Source organism: Gracilinanus agilis, chromosome 1 (genome assembly GCF_016433145.1).
Source record: "Gracilinanus agilis isolate LMUSP501 chromosome 1, AgileGrace, whole genome shotgun sequence".
In the NCBI taxonomy this organism is placed as follows: Eukaryota; Metazoa; Chordata; class Mammalia; order Didelphimorphia; family Didelphidae; genus Gracilinanus; species Gracilinanus agilis.
The window spans coordinates 507,416,237-507,432,986 of record NC_058130.1 but is presented as its reverse complement, the minus strand read 5'-3'; the positions used below and the strand labels follow the sequence as shown (position 1 = coordinate 507,432,986).

Here is a 16,750-nt window from a genome sequence, read left to right as displayed (position 1 = left end):
GGATCCAAGACAATTCCAAGAGATTCATGATGAAAAAGGTTACTCCTGGCCATAGAAGAAACTGATGGAGTCTGAATACAAATTTAAGTATACCATTTTTCATTTTAATTCTATCATGAATTTTTTTCTTCTACAAGTAATGTATGTCTTCTTTCACAAGATAATAAACATGGAAATATGTATTGCATGATAGCTCATGTATAATTTATATCATACCACGTGCTGTGTTGGGGAGGATAGAAGAGTTGGGAAGGAGAGAACATGGATCTCAAGATGACAGAAAACCATTACTAAAAATTATATCTACATGTAATTTGGGAAAAATAATTTTTAAAATACTGGAAAAGACTCAATAGAGGCAGAAGAAGTGATATGGTTCTAGGTATATATTACAGGCTGTGAAGACTGGTACTTTAGCTATCTGGACATCTGCTGCTGCTCTATCTCTCTGCCAAAAGTAGAGAAAGCAGCTGACAGATGTGTGCCTTGCTTTAACATAAACAACAACAACAACTTCCTGTCTAATATTAAGATATAAAAGTATAACGACCACTCCTCAGGAGAAACTGAGTGGGTTGATCTTTTTAAGAGGTTTTTTAAGCCTAAGGTAGCCCTCGAGATCCCTTCCAACTTGAATTTAGTGATTAAAAGAATATGAAAGATCAGAAATACATACATATACATATAATATACACACATGAAAACAAGGGGCAAACATAATAATGAAGGGATTCCAGAAATTACAGTTTTACAAACTGCTCAACTCCTCTAATTGCTAGGAATTCAAACTTGAGAAAATGCTTACAGTATTGGACCATTTTATGTTATCTGATGGAAGCAGGGAGAAAAAAATTATTAGTGTGCTTACCTTGCTGCCATAGAGTAAACTGGCTCCAATCACCCTTTTCTCTCAGATTCTCATCTTCAGGCAAGAAGAGACCTTTGGTTTTATCTAGCACAGCAAGACCTTCATCACGAATTAATTTCCAGTTTTTTTCTAAGGTCTGAAAAGTGAGCCAAAGTTACTTACTGAAAGTGTATCCAACTGAGTACTTTAATAACAATACTAAACTTTTAAAAATAACATAATGAAATGTTGAATGAAATTTGCAGTTATATGATTTTGTTCATTTTAATTTCCCCTGATAACTCATTGTTTTGGGCATAAAAACAAAAGTCAGATCATTTTCCATAATCAATTACTTTAGTATCATAAAAGTTTTGGTAATCTCTAATGATTTCAGAACACAATCACCTAAATTTATTTTGATTTTTCTTGAAGGCTAATATGTACTTTAAAAATATCATAAGCAATTAGTATTACTGATATTAATGTTACAAGCTCAGGGTATTTTCTATCTTTCCTTTTACACACAACACTTTGTAGCAAGCTCAGGTCAACAACCTTGGCATTAAAAACTCAGAATATGAATTGCGCACAATTTCTTCATTCATTAGAATATATACTAAAGAGTTCCCATAGAACTTTGTAAATATTAAAATTGTAACATTACGTGCAAAGTATCTTCTATGGCTTTTGATACCATTTTATAAAAATACAAGAAATAAATGAAGTTACATTTTGACCGTGGACCAACTAAACTTTTAAAAATAACATAATGAAATGTTGAATGAAATTTGCAGTTATATGGTTTTGTTCATTTTAATTTCCCCTGATAACTCATTGTTTTGTGTCTGTGTGTACACATATATGTATAAACACACACAGGTTAACTTCTAGAGGTGATAAGGAATCACAATGGTTCCACCTCACTAGAAAAGACATTCAGAGTGGTAAAGGAGACATTTTAGACAAGAAGATGAAGCTGTGAAGCAGGGTGGGAGCTATGGGAGTGATTCCAAAGAAAAGGATGTAAAAAAAGATACTTTGTACAAGGCAAAGAATGTGCAAGACTTTGTGTCTAGAGAGAATTAAAAGGTAAGGTTGCAGGAAGAGACAAGGATTAACTCTGGGGTTTAAATCTGTGTGACTCGAAGGATAATATCATCAATGAAAACATAGAAGTTATAAAAGGGGCAGAGATTTGGAGATAATGCTAATGATTTACTTTTTACATTTTGAATTCAAGCTACCTATAGAAAATCCAGTTGAACATCATAGGTTTATAGATTTCAAATTGGAAGGATCTTCTGAGTCTATGTAATCCAAATCCATTCATTTTAGAGATGAGGTTTAGGGAAATAAATGAATCGCCTAAGGACACATAGGCAGGGAAAGTCAAAATTGAGATTTGAATTCACTTCCTCTGACTCTAGAATCAATGCTCATTTCATTGCCCCATGTGCCCTTCTTTAGATATCTAATAAATAACTGGTAAAATAGGTCTGGAGTTAAGGAGAAACTGGGGCTGGATATGTAGCTACCTATGAAGAATTAATAGTTTAACCTAAAGGATCTGATGAGATCCCCAAAAGAGAGTATAGACTGAATATGAAACTTGACTCCCACCATCTGATAAAGAGGTGCTAGACTCCAGATAAAGAATGAGGACTGTGCTCCTAGAGACTGCCATTGTTTTCATTTGTTTTGCTCTACTAGATATATTTATTGTAAGGTAAGTAAGTCTTCAGCTCTGGGGAGGTTGAACAGACATGTTAGTGGGAAGTGAGGGATAGAAAATGAAAAAGAACATAAGGGAACATAAATAAAACTGCTTTGTTACTACTTTTTTTTTAATTTCTTGATATAGAAACATAGTACACACACATATAGACAGCAAGGTGGCACAATGGATAGAGTGCTGATTCTGAAGTCAGGAAGATCCCAGATTTAGTTTTTTTACTTAAGACATTTGCTACCTGTGTTACCTTGGGCAACTCACTTACCTTGTTTGCCTCAATTATCTCATCTGCAAAATGAGCTATAAAAAGAAATAGCAAAGTACTCCAATATCTTTGCCAAGAAAACTCCAAATGGTGGTAACAAAGAGTCAGATATGACTGAGATGAGTGAACAACAACCAAACACATCCATACTGTATATGTGTGTATATATATCTCCACAAATGGACAAGAGATATGATCCAGCAAAAGAAAGAGAGAGAAAAAAAGAGAAGCCAAAAAGGAAGAAAAACAGAGAATGGTGTCAAAGGAAAAACATGGATGGATGAAAGAGAAGTCTAGGAGGCAGTGGTAGCTGACAATATTAAATGCTACAGTGAGGTAGAGAAGAATGAAGACTGAGGTAAAGCCATCTAATTTGACAATACTATATGATCTTTAACAATTCAGTGAAGTTGGAAGCCTGACAATAAAAGAGTGAGAAGTGATTAAGAGGTGAGAAAGTGGAGATATTTTAACTTGTGGCTGTGAAAAGAAAGAGAGCTTTAAAAAGGCAGAAACACCAATTGCTCCTTAATGCCTTTAGAATAAAATACTCTTTTGCTTAATATTTAAAGGCTTTAACAATCTGGCTCAAATTTACTTTCTCCAGATTATTGAACATGACTTCACTTTACACATTCTCCATTCAAAGTGGCCAAGTTGCTGTTCTCTGAACTTCATCCTTAATTTCCTGCTTCTAAACCTCTGCAGACTATTCTCAGTGCCTGAAATTCAATGCCTCTTACCTCTGTCTCTTAGAACCCCTACTTTATTTCAAAACTTAGCTCATTTGTTCTCTTCCATGAGAAGTCTTTCCCAATCTTGTTAGCTCATTCAACAATCAAAGAAGATTTTATTAAGCACCTACTATGTGTCAGGCAGTATTTTAAGGATTGGGAATATAAATATAAAGAATGAAACAACTGCTACTTGCAAAGACCTTACATTGAACATATTAATTGCCAGTAGTTACTGTCTTTCCTTCCCAATCATTTATCTACATGTTTTATCATCCAAGGGACACATGAGAAGTTTTTTGAGACAGAGGATTTTTTAGAAAGCACGAGAATTAAATGAGCATGTTAAAATACTGGCCAACATAGTTTGAGATATGTTTTCAAATGTAGAAATATTTCATCCTAGGTGGTTTGCTTCTGAGAAATAACAAGTGAATTCCATGGATTAATTGTATTTTATAAAGAAAAGTAAGTGGTCTCATCTCCATACTCAGTTGCTACTCATTTTATCAAAGACTTGTACTATGAGAAATAACAAATGAGAAATTAGTGGGTCTCATCACTTCTGTTTAGGACTTCATTCTTTCCCCTTCTCCCCCAAACCATGGTTCACACACACTTGAACAACAAGGTTATAGGACTTCTGGCTATGAATAGAACATTCTGTAAAACACAGGTATAGAAATATTATTCTGGAAATCATAGGTCTGCAAATAATATTTTAAAATATGAGTCCTTTTACAATTTGGACATATTGCATGCTTCACAGACAATCTCTTGTACCAAGAAATACAACCAAAGAGTTACAAATAGTTTTTCAAGTTCTGACAAGAGCAGTTAGCTAGCTTTATTGAAACATAGTCCATTAAAAGAGAGGTTCTCAGCAAGAATATATTTGGGACCTGACTACATTACGTGGTTTTGAAACATGTTGGCTTTTGGGGTTTAAGGACTTAGGAGGGTGACTGAATAATAGAAAAATGAATATTTAAGTGATAATATAAAAAGTTAATCAAATTCACTTAATAAAAATTACTTCGGAGACTTGCATATTTGATGGATATTTTGTAAAAGCTTAATCCCATAAATAAATCAAGGCAAGATCATCAAATTTAAACTCAGATCCAACAAGATAAAGTGATTGGATTTATGAAAAAAGTCAGATATGGGCAGCCAATAAAAAAAACACTTTTACATGTTTCATGATTTTAAGAAATGCCTGCCCTACACATGAAATAAAAGAAAGTAAATGTCTGCTTATTAATCCCTTGACCAATCTACTGAACCAATTCTCATTTTGTTTTAAAGACCTAGATATTTCTAAATAGGAATGGATAAGGAACCCATTTGCCAGGGGCAAATGATTCATTTGGTCTTACTCAATCTAAAAGACTCATCTTGTTGCAAATATATTGAAAATCACATTTGAACCTGGGAAGTCTTTTTATGCTTTGGCTATCATTAAATAAAGAGATCTTTGGATTAGCAAAGTGATATACATTATACTACTGTTCATAACATCTCTTATTTGTGTGAAATAGGATTTTCTGCTGTGGCTGTTAACAAAGAAGAATCCTGATCTTGATTTATGTTTGAGAAAGAATTACATGTAGCAAAATCATCAATGATATTATATTCTGAGAAATTTTGCACTAGAAAACAAGTTTACTCATCACGTTGATGATACTGAAAGTTATTTTGTAAATTATGAATATGAAAATTGTAAAAGAGTTATCAATACATATTGGTACATGCTATTATTTTCTCACATATTTAAGTTTTGTTTATACACTGTTATATATTTGGGATGTAGTCTTAATTTTATGTGAATAAAATAAGAGCTAAGAAAATTATCTGTATAAATTATTTTTAAAAAATGGGAAAGGATGATAATTTTATCTAAAGGAGGTGGGGGCATTACCAAATAAAGTTTGGAAATTATTGATTTAACTCTGGAACTTGTTTCTTCAACTAAATCCATATTGAAATGTGAATGTAAATCACCTTTCTTTTTTGGACTACAATTATAAACTGCTGAGATATTTTAGGATCCTGCTTGTTAGACTTAGGAGCCAGGAAGACCTGGGTTTCAATCCTTTCTCAGCACTTAATAGCCCAGTAACCCCAGGCAAGTCATTTACCCTCAAACTCAACCTCACACCTCAAATTCAGTTTCCTCATCAGTAAAATACAGATAATTATAGTGCACACTTTTCAGGGTTGTTGTGAATATCAAATGAGATAACATGTTGAAGGGCTTTGTAAACCTTTAATAGTATAAAAACATAAACTATTATCATTGTTGTTGTAAATCTTCTCTGACTTCGGCTATTGATTTGGTAAGAATGCCCTTTATGCCATCATTCAAGTCACTGAAATAAAGAAGTGGAACAGAACCAAGGTCAAATCCAATGAAGGAAATCTTCATTGATGGTGACCTAATAATTAACACTCATTGGATCCAGTTGATCAACCTATTTTGAATGTACACGACTGTATCACCTCTCTCTATGTTGTCTATAAGGATGACAGACAAGACCTTGTCCAATGCTTGGCTAAAATCCATATATACTATCCTTATGGTAAGTCCCTTATCAGCTAAAACCTAACTGACAAAAAAAAAGAAAATGAGGATTTGAGGCATGACCTGTTCTTCCCATATTGCCACATATTCATCACAACTGTCCCTTTCACAAAGCATGCCTTTAATAAATCAAACTAATTTTGCTGAGGATTTGAGCCAGAATAGGGAAGAGTCAAGGATGACTTTAAAGTTTTGAAACGAGGTAAATGAGAGACTACTGATAACAATATGAGTCTTGAGTGTATCAGTGGAAAACGAGAAATGTGCCAAACTCTCCTCCTAGCCCAGTAAACTGGGGAATAACTAGCAATGTAGACAGTGGCAGAGGAGGTGGTATGAACATCTGAGGCAAAAGTCAGATTTCAGTTAAAGCTAAAATAAGAAAAGAGCTAGAATAAAAGGAAGCTTCCTGAAAATAGGTAAGGATTTCAGCAGGTACAGTGAAAGGAATGAGAAGAGGGAACTGTGGAACTGGTCCATGTAGAAATCATCCTTTGTTTCTAGAGAAGGTATTAGAGTGTTTTGTAAATATGTTTAAAAATGCAGAAAATGACTTTCTTGCACTTACCTGATTGCAGGTAAGTATTCACTGCTCTTTTTCTTACAAGAGAATACAGATCTTGTTATATGTACACCAAAACCATGAACAATTAACCAGTTATTCTCTGTTACCTAACAACTTAACTCACTTATTTTTTAGGTAAACATTCTTTTGCTTTCATTCTTATTAAAGATCCTTTCTCCATTGTATCAAAGTTTAAAACTTGACTCTATAAAGCTGGATTTAGAGATTATATGAATCATAAGAAACCGTACTTTGTCTGTTCTTGATTCTGTGGGCATTTATTTTACATTGAGCTACTAATCTTACATTATAATTAAATTCTAGCATAAAATCTGACTTTTTTGTTCTTGTAATCCAGTTTATTTTAAGAATAAAAAACTTCACTCAGATAATTGGCTGCTTGGGAACTAAGTTCAGAACTACTAATGCACTGCTGAATGGGGTGGGTTAGTAGTGTCTTATTTTTTCCAGGTGAAAGTACTGATATGCAATTAATTTCTCAATTAATAAAAGCCATATTCTGGAAGAAAAATGATAGTGCAAGAGCTATTTTAATCAATCATTTCTACTCACTATATAACAGTTGGCAAAGTAATCCTGGGATCCATTCCAAATGCAATAAAACTTCAGTATGAGAAAAGAACAAAATTATCTGTGATGCTGTTTGCTTGCATCTGAGCACATGCCTTGAGAAATCCAAATAAAGCTTCAAGAACTTTTTTCTTTCCATTGTTTTTTACATGATGATTACAAAAAATTAGGATAAGCAAATACAAAAGGAGAATTTTTAGCTAGCTTTCTGTTTCTACTGGCTAATGCAGTGGTTTTGGTGTTACTCTAATGGTTTCTGAAGTATATATTTTATATCAAAATTAGTAGCAGTACTGTGTGGATGAATGAGCAATCTTTTTAAACAGGATAAAACAGAACTCTTAGGGTATGGGTTTTTTTTTTTTTTTTCTGGTTGGAAGAGATTCTTTCAGTGCGAAAACCTTAATCCATTTTAGTTTCAATTTCTCCGTTAAATATCCCCAAGGCACATGTACAATTTTAATGAAAATGAAGCTAAGAGAAAAAATCTTTTGGAAATTCTCCTCCAAATTATTGTGTCCAGTTGCACTGCTGGTGAACCCTATGCAAAGAGTTACCAAATGAACAGAAATTATGATCTTTAATTTTAAAAAGTCAATAGATCAAATCTGGCCTCAGACACTTCCTAGCTGTGTGACCCTAGGCGAGTCACTTAACCCCCATTGCCTAGCTCTGTAACAAATAAAATTAATATAGAAAGATACATGTAAAGATATTAGGGTTTATAAAAAAAATAAATAGAGTGTAAGTGTTTCAATGTCTCCCTGGAAAGAGGCATTCCAAACCCAAGGCTGGCACGATTTGAAAAAAAAAAAGTCAATAGAAGGTATAAGTTCATAAGATCATAGGTATAAAACTTAAAAAGATCCTATAGGGACCTCTAATTCAATATGTTATTGAATAGATGAGGAAATTGGAAATCCAAAAGAGATTAAATGATCTGTCCCATATCACTCAGGTAGTAAGCATTAGAGACAGGGTTTGAACCCAGGTCTTCTGACTCCAGAGTCAAAGTTCTTTGTCCTGAGCCATATATTTAACTTGTCCCCATGCCCTAAAAAATATTGCTCTCTATTTGAGTCCTCAGAAAACACATCTCTGGGATACAAGGGCCAGCATCCACATAATTGTTATAAATAGTTCACCTTAGCCTGGAATCCTAATGCAACATTGTCAAATAAGTGGTTAATGAACACAAGGGTTTTTTATGACAGCAAGTTGTTTTCCTATTGTGGTGGTTGTGGGTTAGTGGTCAATTTAAAAAGTCCATATGTGTGTATATATTTATGTAGCTTATGTACATTTTATATAGCTTTAAAAGTCACAAGTCAATTTAAAAAATACTATCTTCACATATATAGCTGGTTAGCAAATTATAGAGCACTGAATTTCAAAAACTAATTTAATGATCAGGAATTTAGTGGTGGTCAGGCCACTCACTTAATTTATATTCCTTCCCTTTTTTCCCCTTTGTAATATAGGATCTAAACCAGGAGGGGCTCAGATAAGGTGAGTCTGAGTACCATTTTGGGAAGCTGTGTGAAGATAGGATTTAGAAAAGGACACTTGATTGGCAAGGCTGAGAAAAAGGATTTCTTTGCCCTAGACATTAAAGCTCCCATAATCAAGTTAGCTTAAAGGGAAATGTCAGGTTTAAGTGAATATCATTAGTGATTTGCTATTTTTTAAAGTTTAAGCTGTTAATAGAAGAATCCCTTAAATAGTGAGCTTCAATGGAAGAGAGTCGATTCTAGTTTAGAATGAAAAATCACTTTGGCTATTTCTCTAACTACCCCTGCTTATTATTAAAGCATATGAACTGCCACAATGCATCAGAGTTTACCTCGCCCTATGTTCTGATAGAAACATTACTGGATATGCTGTCTTCAAGGGTGTATGTCCTTCCTAATATCCAGTTTCATGTTACATAGCTGGCAACATCCCTTTCTTGAGATCACAGACAATAAGAAGTTAAGGGTAGACTGGTACTCACCTTCACTAACTCAGTATAACCAGTTTCTTTTGCAGTCCACCAAGGCTGGGCTTTAAGTCCATTCACATTGTAAAGTGAACGCTGCCAAACAGATGCAAAATGACCCCTCTTGTGTCCAAGTTCATACCATTTGTATGCCTGAAAAATCAGAAAAATAAAAAAAAAGATATGTTTTCAAAGATAATCATTAAGTAATACGATGTCAAATAAAATTGAGTAATAAGATGTCAAACTAGATATTTTCTCGGATCCCCACAACCTTTCAAACTTTTCCAAAACAGAAACTATACACCAAAGTTAAAGGAAATGCAGCTGTTTCCATGGTTTAGGACACCAAGAATCCAAAAGAAATTTAAAAACGACCATAACTCAGAATCTCAGAACTGACATTTACTGGCCCTCAGCTCATTCAGCACCCTTCTCCTATCTCCCACACTACCAGCATCAAAATAATACTAGCAGACCCAAGAATAAGACACAATTTTACATTAAAATCCACCCCTTACGTTGGTTCCCCACTCTTAATTCTGGTGTTGTGGCAACCTGGCTTCTGGCTGTGGAACTTTGCTCAGGTTTTGTCAGCCACTTTGGCCACAGCCTTTCAAGAACAAAATTCTTCTAGGGGCTGCAACCTAGAAGCACCAAGGCTATAAAGCTCTGAACTGCTTGGGGGCAGTGAGGGAGACAGGCTCTGAAACACCCGTGTTAGGTCAGAGAATTTAGAAACAGAGGGACTGGGACATATCAGTAGGACAAGCCACTGTGTATGTGAGGGGCTGTGAGTACTCCTCAAGGCCTGAAGGAAGAGCACAGCCCCTAGCAGGGTATAGTTCCATCTTCTCAAGAGTCAGTTGTAGTATAGGTCTTTAAACATAAATAGATAAATCAACAGGAAAAAACAATAACAGATGGAAATATGGCCTCCAGATCTAGTAAATTAATTCAGGCATCTATGAATAAACACTTCAGAATGAAGGGAAATGACCCAATGCTTGATAAGACAAAGGAACCTATGGAATTGAATCATTAATGGCAACCTTTACTAAAGAAATAAAAGGGATAAAAATAGAATAGGAAAATGAATACATAGAAATAAAGGATAACCTAAAAGAAGAGAAGTAAAAAACAGTAACATTAAAATATACTTGCTAAGCAAGCAAAACATTCTGAACTCAAACATGGGATGCACATAGGTACCCTAAGGATTATAGGTCTCTAAGAAGACCACAACAGGTCAAAAAACCTTAATATCATAATAAAGGGAATAATAGGGAAATGTGTAGCATTCCTAAGAATAGAAAATAAAAGTGCAATTGAAAAAATTCACAGATTGCCACCTGAAAAATACCCAAGATTGCAAATTCTGATACCTACTAGTTAAATTTAATAATTCAATTCATAAACAATGAGTTCTGCACATAATGTGTTCTGAAGAGTAATAGACATCAGTTTGCAGCCCAGGGTGACCTATCATGCAAATCTGACATTAACCTTACAAGACAAAAGACAGACGTTGAATAATAAAGAAGAATTTGAAACATTTTTAGAAAGAAAATCAGAACTGAAGAAAGTATTTGCTTCTCAAACATCCCATGCAGAAAGGCAGGAGAAGTGAACAAATGTATCAGGCAAGGACACTAATGGCAACACAGTGACACCCAGAGAATCCAGTAAGAGACTTTTTTCTAAATGTACATAAGGAGACAGGAATGAAAGCAGAAGTCTGGAAGAGGTAACAGTGAAGGGGGGAGCACAGGACATTTTAGACAGAAATGGGTGACTGCTTTTTTGGGTAGATTACATTAAAACATGAGAAGGTACATTAAAAGATGAGGGAAAGAATAGGGAAAGAGAGAGAGTGAGTGATGTGCCAAGGTCAAATATAGCAATGAGAGGAAGGTGACTTTTGAAGTCTTAGAAAGAATCCTATAGCAGAGTAGGTAGGAGTGTGTTGGTAGACGAAGAGGGGTGGGGCTGAAAAAGCAAGGAAAGGAAAAAGCCCTTACTTTAGAGGTGAGGGTTTGGGGGTTCCATTAATGAATGCTCTTATAGTTGAAGAGAAATTATCAGTGAAGGTAGTTGCAGGATTAAGTCTGGGGGATTTGGTGCTTAAAAATTCCACTTGACCTGGGAGGTAAAGAATGGATACTTTGGGGACAACTGGAACTTGGAGGAATGTGAGAGCATGAAAACAGAGAGGAAATTTCCAGGCAAAGGTAGGGATGGTGTGATAATTAAATTAAGTCTACACTGCCCATCTTTAGATTTAATCACCAAAGGTAAGAGCACCTTCCAATTCTGGGAGGTCCTAACCCACATGTGCTAGAATGAGTAACAATCAGAATCAATGGACCACCCCCTAAGCTTTCTATGAGAAAGCGTCTATTGTGATTGGACATGAAGGCTAAGGGAAGGCACTGGAAGTGACGCATATGTGGTCCTTCCAACGATGGAGAGAGGGAGTGAGTGAAGCTGCTGGTTTTGTGAAGGGGACCTGAGGAGCTTTGCTGGTTCATGACCGAGACTGTTCCACGTGGTGAGTTTAAAGACTGAATCTTCCTGAACTTCTATTAAGAAACTTCCTTTTATAGATTCTGTGAATGAAGTTTGCTCCATTCACCACCAGGCCTCAGGCCCTTTAACCCTCGACTGAGGGTTAAGATCTACCTAGATTAATTAGTGAGATAGATTCTTATTTTCTTCCTCTCTCTCTTCTCTCATGTAAATAAACTTCCATAAAAGTCAATTTTGATTTGAGATTATTCTTAATTGAGGATTGATAATAGTTCAATCCTCTGATGACCATCTTTAATATATTGAACCCATAAAACCACCTTTTTCACCCTTATAGTGGAAAGGTCAACAAGTGAGAGTATAGATCAGTGGTGGGCTGCCTAATCAAGGATAATATCCCTACCAAAGGGCAATGTCTCAGTCATCTGCAATAATTGACATTATTCTGGAAATGAGGCACAATGGAAAAGGGGAATAGATGAGACAAGCCCTATAAGGAAGTGGCAGAAAGTACCTAGATGAGAGACCTAGAATCCCAAGATCAAGACCAAGTTATCCTAAAATGGATTCCTTGTTAGCTTTGATCATGTGAAGAATACAGAGAAAAGAGAAAGACTAGGGAATTATATGGGCATTGTGAATTTTGAGAATGAGGGTATAGAGTAAATAGAAAGTGGATAAAATAAATAGAAATTGGATAATGAAGAATGTGAGTGAGATACCTTTTGGAAAAGGGCTCAAAAACAGAATTTAAAAAGTAAAGAGCAAGACTGAAGGGGAGGAGAGGAAAGGAAAATACCAAAAGAGAAGAGATCAGAAGTGAAAAAAAGAAAGCCAGGGGGAACAGGGCCATATCTTTAAAAAAATGAAAATAAAAAACCTGAAAGAACATAATCCTGTGTCCACAGCAGAAGAGAGAATTTGTAAATGAAAAACTTTTGTACAGAAAACATTTATGCATTTGGTATAAGGAAGTGGTTGAAAGAGGGAAAATTTTTTGTATTTAAAAAATGTGTGATGAATACATAGAAGTATGGAAAGATCTATATGAACTGATGCAGAGTAAAGTAAGCAAAGTAAAGAAAAAAATATGCATGATAACTAAAACAATGTAAATAGAAAGAACAATAGCCTCCCAAAACCCATCAAAAGTAAATGTAACAAATTTATAAAGACTAAATGGGACTCAAATGAAAAAATATGAGAAGACACCCCCAATGTGCCCCATCATAGTGGTAGGAGGTAAAACACTTTGCACATGTTTTTGGACTTTCTCAATCACTTGTACTGACTTTTTCCCCCCCTCTCTCCAAAAAATAATATTTGTCATATGGAATGAATTTCAGGGAGAGAAGGAGGAGGGATACATGGGGTACTGGTGATGTAAGAAACAAAACATCAGTAAAAAACTTATTTTACAAAGTAAAGAAAAGGAAAAAAATTAAATGTTTGAGGGATTAGGACCTATGATTTCACCAATTGGGGTTGGGGGTGGGACTGGGCAGAGGAACTCCTAGGTGAGGAAACTTCTTTTACTGATATAGATGAGAATTCCTATTGGTCATAAAAGACTTTGAGAGTTGCCTCGGGCAGTGAGAGGTGAAGTCACTTACCTCCTCGAGTCACAAAGGTAATAATAGATTTTTTAAAGGTACCCAATGGAAAAATATTTTAATTTCTGCTTCCAGAATGAACTTCTTAAATTTCACCTTCAAAGGTACTAAGGCAAGAAAAGGGTTTTTTATAATCTATCCAAAGACTCTGGGTCATATGAACTAAGATATTTGAAAAGCAAGAATGTTTACAAATATCAAAAAATGATTTCTGTAACACAAGGCACACCAAAACAAGGTGGAATTTCACAGAAAAAAAAAGCTAAAAGATATAAAACTTTGTTCATTGTGGACAAAATAGAAGGTAATATTCGTGATTGTTTTAAAAAACACTTGTTTTTAATAGTTTCTTTTTCAACTGTAGAATAGAAATAGTAATTGTACCTACCTCCTAGATTGTTGTAAGGATAAAATGTGATAATATCTGTAAAAAGCATTTAGCATAGCTTCTAGTATACTATATAAATGCTTATTTCTCTTCTCTTCCTCCAGCATACAGGGAATCATTTTGTGACTTCAATATAATTGTAACGTGATGTAATGTGTTTTTGAGACAACTAGTCTTTTCAAAGACAGCTGTCTGGAAAGTATGCTTCTCCATATGTCCCCTTTTGAATGGTAGCCCCATATGCTATCAAAGAAGCCCTCTCCATATGTTTCTTATATGGTGCCCCTTCCAAACCCTTTCATACAGAATGTCTACTGATTCATTTATTCCTTATCCTTCCAGTTAGTAGAAATAAAAATCTAATTATGTTATTCTTATAATATCTGTAATAAATTGGTTGCTTCACCTGAATATCTGAATTATGATCATATATATTGACCTTCATGTTCGGACATGTTTAAAATCACATTCTCAACTTTGTTTAAGGGGATAGATTAATTAGAAAAACTAAAGTTTTATAGGCAGTTTCTCAAATAGAGGTCTCATCTAAAATATGTAGAGAAATTTGTCAAATATATAAGAATTCCAATTGATAAATGATTAAAAATAAGGAGAGAGTTTTTGGATGAATAAATTAAAGCTACATATAACTATATGAAGAAATGCCCTATTATTAAAGAAATTATTAAAGAAATGCAAACCAAAGCAACCGTGAGATATCATCTCACACCTATCACATTGGCTAAGCTGATGAAAAGCTGATGAAAAGGCTGATGGAAAAATGACGAATGTTGGAAGGGATATGGAAAAATGGGGACATTAATATATTATTGGTGGAACTGTGATCCAACCATTTTGGATAATGATCCCGAATTGTGCTGAAAGACTTACAAATCTGCGTCTATCCTTTGATCCAGCAATACCACTGTTAGGTTTGTTTCTGATGATGATCAGGGAAAAAGAAAAAGAATCAATATGTTCTAAAATATTTATAGCAGCTGTCTTTGGAAGCAAAGAACTAGGAATTGAAGAGAAGCCCACCGTTTTGGGAATGTCTACACTTGTGGCATTTGATTGCGAAGGAATACTATTGCACAGAAAAAAATGATGAACAGGGTAATTTTGGAAAAATATAGAAAGACCTAGGTGAAATTATGAGGAGGGAAATAAGCAAAACCAAGAGAATATTATATACAGCAACAGAAATACTATTTGGAGACTGACTTGTGTATGTCCACCACCAGAGAAAGAACTGAAAAATGGGAAAAAGTAAGATATAGTTTTATATTTGCATATATCTTTTTGTCAAATGATATCTTCTCCAGTGCAAGGTGGAAAGGGAGGGCAGTCAACTGGGTATTTTAATGTAACAGAAAAATAAATAAATAAATTTAATTTTTTAGAAAGAAAACACTATCTCCCTAACTCATTCTGGAGTTAATCAATTTGGATCCTAAAACCTAAGTTCTAGTTAATTGTTATGGATATTTAATATGTTTAAAATGTCAAAATGGGGATTGGGGAGTGTGGAGTGTTTTAAATATTTTATTAAATTAAAATAAAATATAGTTTGCCATAAAATGCAATTCTGAATAAAGGGCAATGGGAAGCTTTAAAAAAACAAATTAAAGAATGTGCTTTTTTAGGGGAAAAAAACTAACCTGTTTATTATTTATTTTTATAATACTGATTTTATCTTCAAAGGGAAGATCATGTTTTTATTCATTTGCATATGCTAGGAAATAAAATAGCAAAATATTTGAGATGAGGGAAATTCTTTTTAATCACTCCTTTATGTTGTCCTTGTCCATATATTTAGCTTAAAAGTACCTTTAAACATCTAAATATGATTATTATGGAGGACTTTAATATGATTTTATCTGACAAAGGAATTTATTTCAGCCCTTCAGCTTTGAAATTTTAATAAACAATTAAAAAGTGTTTTCTGTTCTAACTATATTTGTCTAATATTTGAGACTTGCTTTCCTTATTTCTAGTGTTCCAGTTAATAAAATGAGTAATACTACTCAACTAAATAACAATTACAAAATGACATTTTAAAAGTCTGATGGCATATTAATTTTGAATCACCAGGGATCTATTTTTAAATGTATATGTTTACCAAGAAAAAAATAGAAGAGAAGTCTATCTTGAAATCAAAAGTAGAGAAACAGAATTTTAAATCAGGATCAGGAACTCTGGATCTAACTGGAACCTCTAAATGATTTTTTGCCCCCTGTACTTGACTTTTAGGAGAGAGCTATAAAAATAAACTATATTAGAGATGTTACAAAATCACTTCTCAAGAAGACTGGTGTGTGACTGTTTCTGTTCTATCTTTATTTCCCTTCTCCTTTTCCTCCCTTTTCATCTCTGTCTCTCTTGGTGTCTGTCTGTCTCTGTCTGCCTGTCTCACACACACAGACACACGCTCACTCTTCCTTGGTTTCAATTATCTCTATGTAGATGACTCCTAGATGTATATATCCAGCACTAATCTCTCTCCTCACATCCTCATACAGTCCCAAATCCTCAGTTGCCAATTCTAAAATTCTGAATGCCTACAACAGTTTCCTACTAATTCCTCTTCCTAATTTTCCAATTTTTTCAAGCCCTTCACCATCTTTCCAGGCATCCAAATTTGAGAGCTTAGTATCTTCCTCATCTTAACCCACACTCACTCCACATATTCACTTGGTCATCAATTTTTATTTCTGTATCAGCTTTCAAATCTGTCTCCTCTTAATTCAAGCAATATAATCATTCTTCCTGATCCAAGTCTCTCCTCTCTCCCATCCATCAGCTACCAAGCTACCAAATTAATATTCCTAAAACAAAGTCTGACTGTGCCATTTCTCTGTGTAAGAATCTTGAGTATTTGTATTATCTCTAGAATAAAGTACAAACTTTCTTCGTTTGGC

General features: G+C 34.4%; 1 protein-coding gene across 1 annotated transcript in view; it reads right to left on the bottom strand.

The window, feature by feature from the left end:
* Positions 1-824: 824 nt before the first annotated feature.
* LOC123253436 (aspartyl/asparaginyl beta-hydroxylase-like) overlaps positions 825-16,750 on the bottom strand; it is a 125,459-nt gene continuing 109,533 nt past the window's right edge. Inside the window, exons 12-13 of the mRNA XM_044682634.1 lie at positions 9,315-9,452; positions 825-1,004 (exon numbers count right to left, since the gene is read on the bottom strand). Coding sequence (XP_044538569.1) covers positions 825-1,004; positions 9,315-9,452 — 318 coding nt within the window. The remainder of the gene's footprint in view (positions 1,005-9,314; positions 9,453-16,750) is intronic.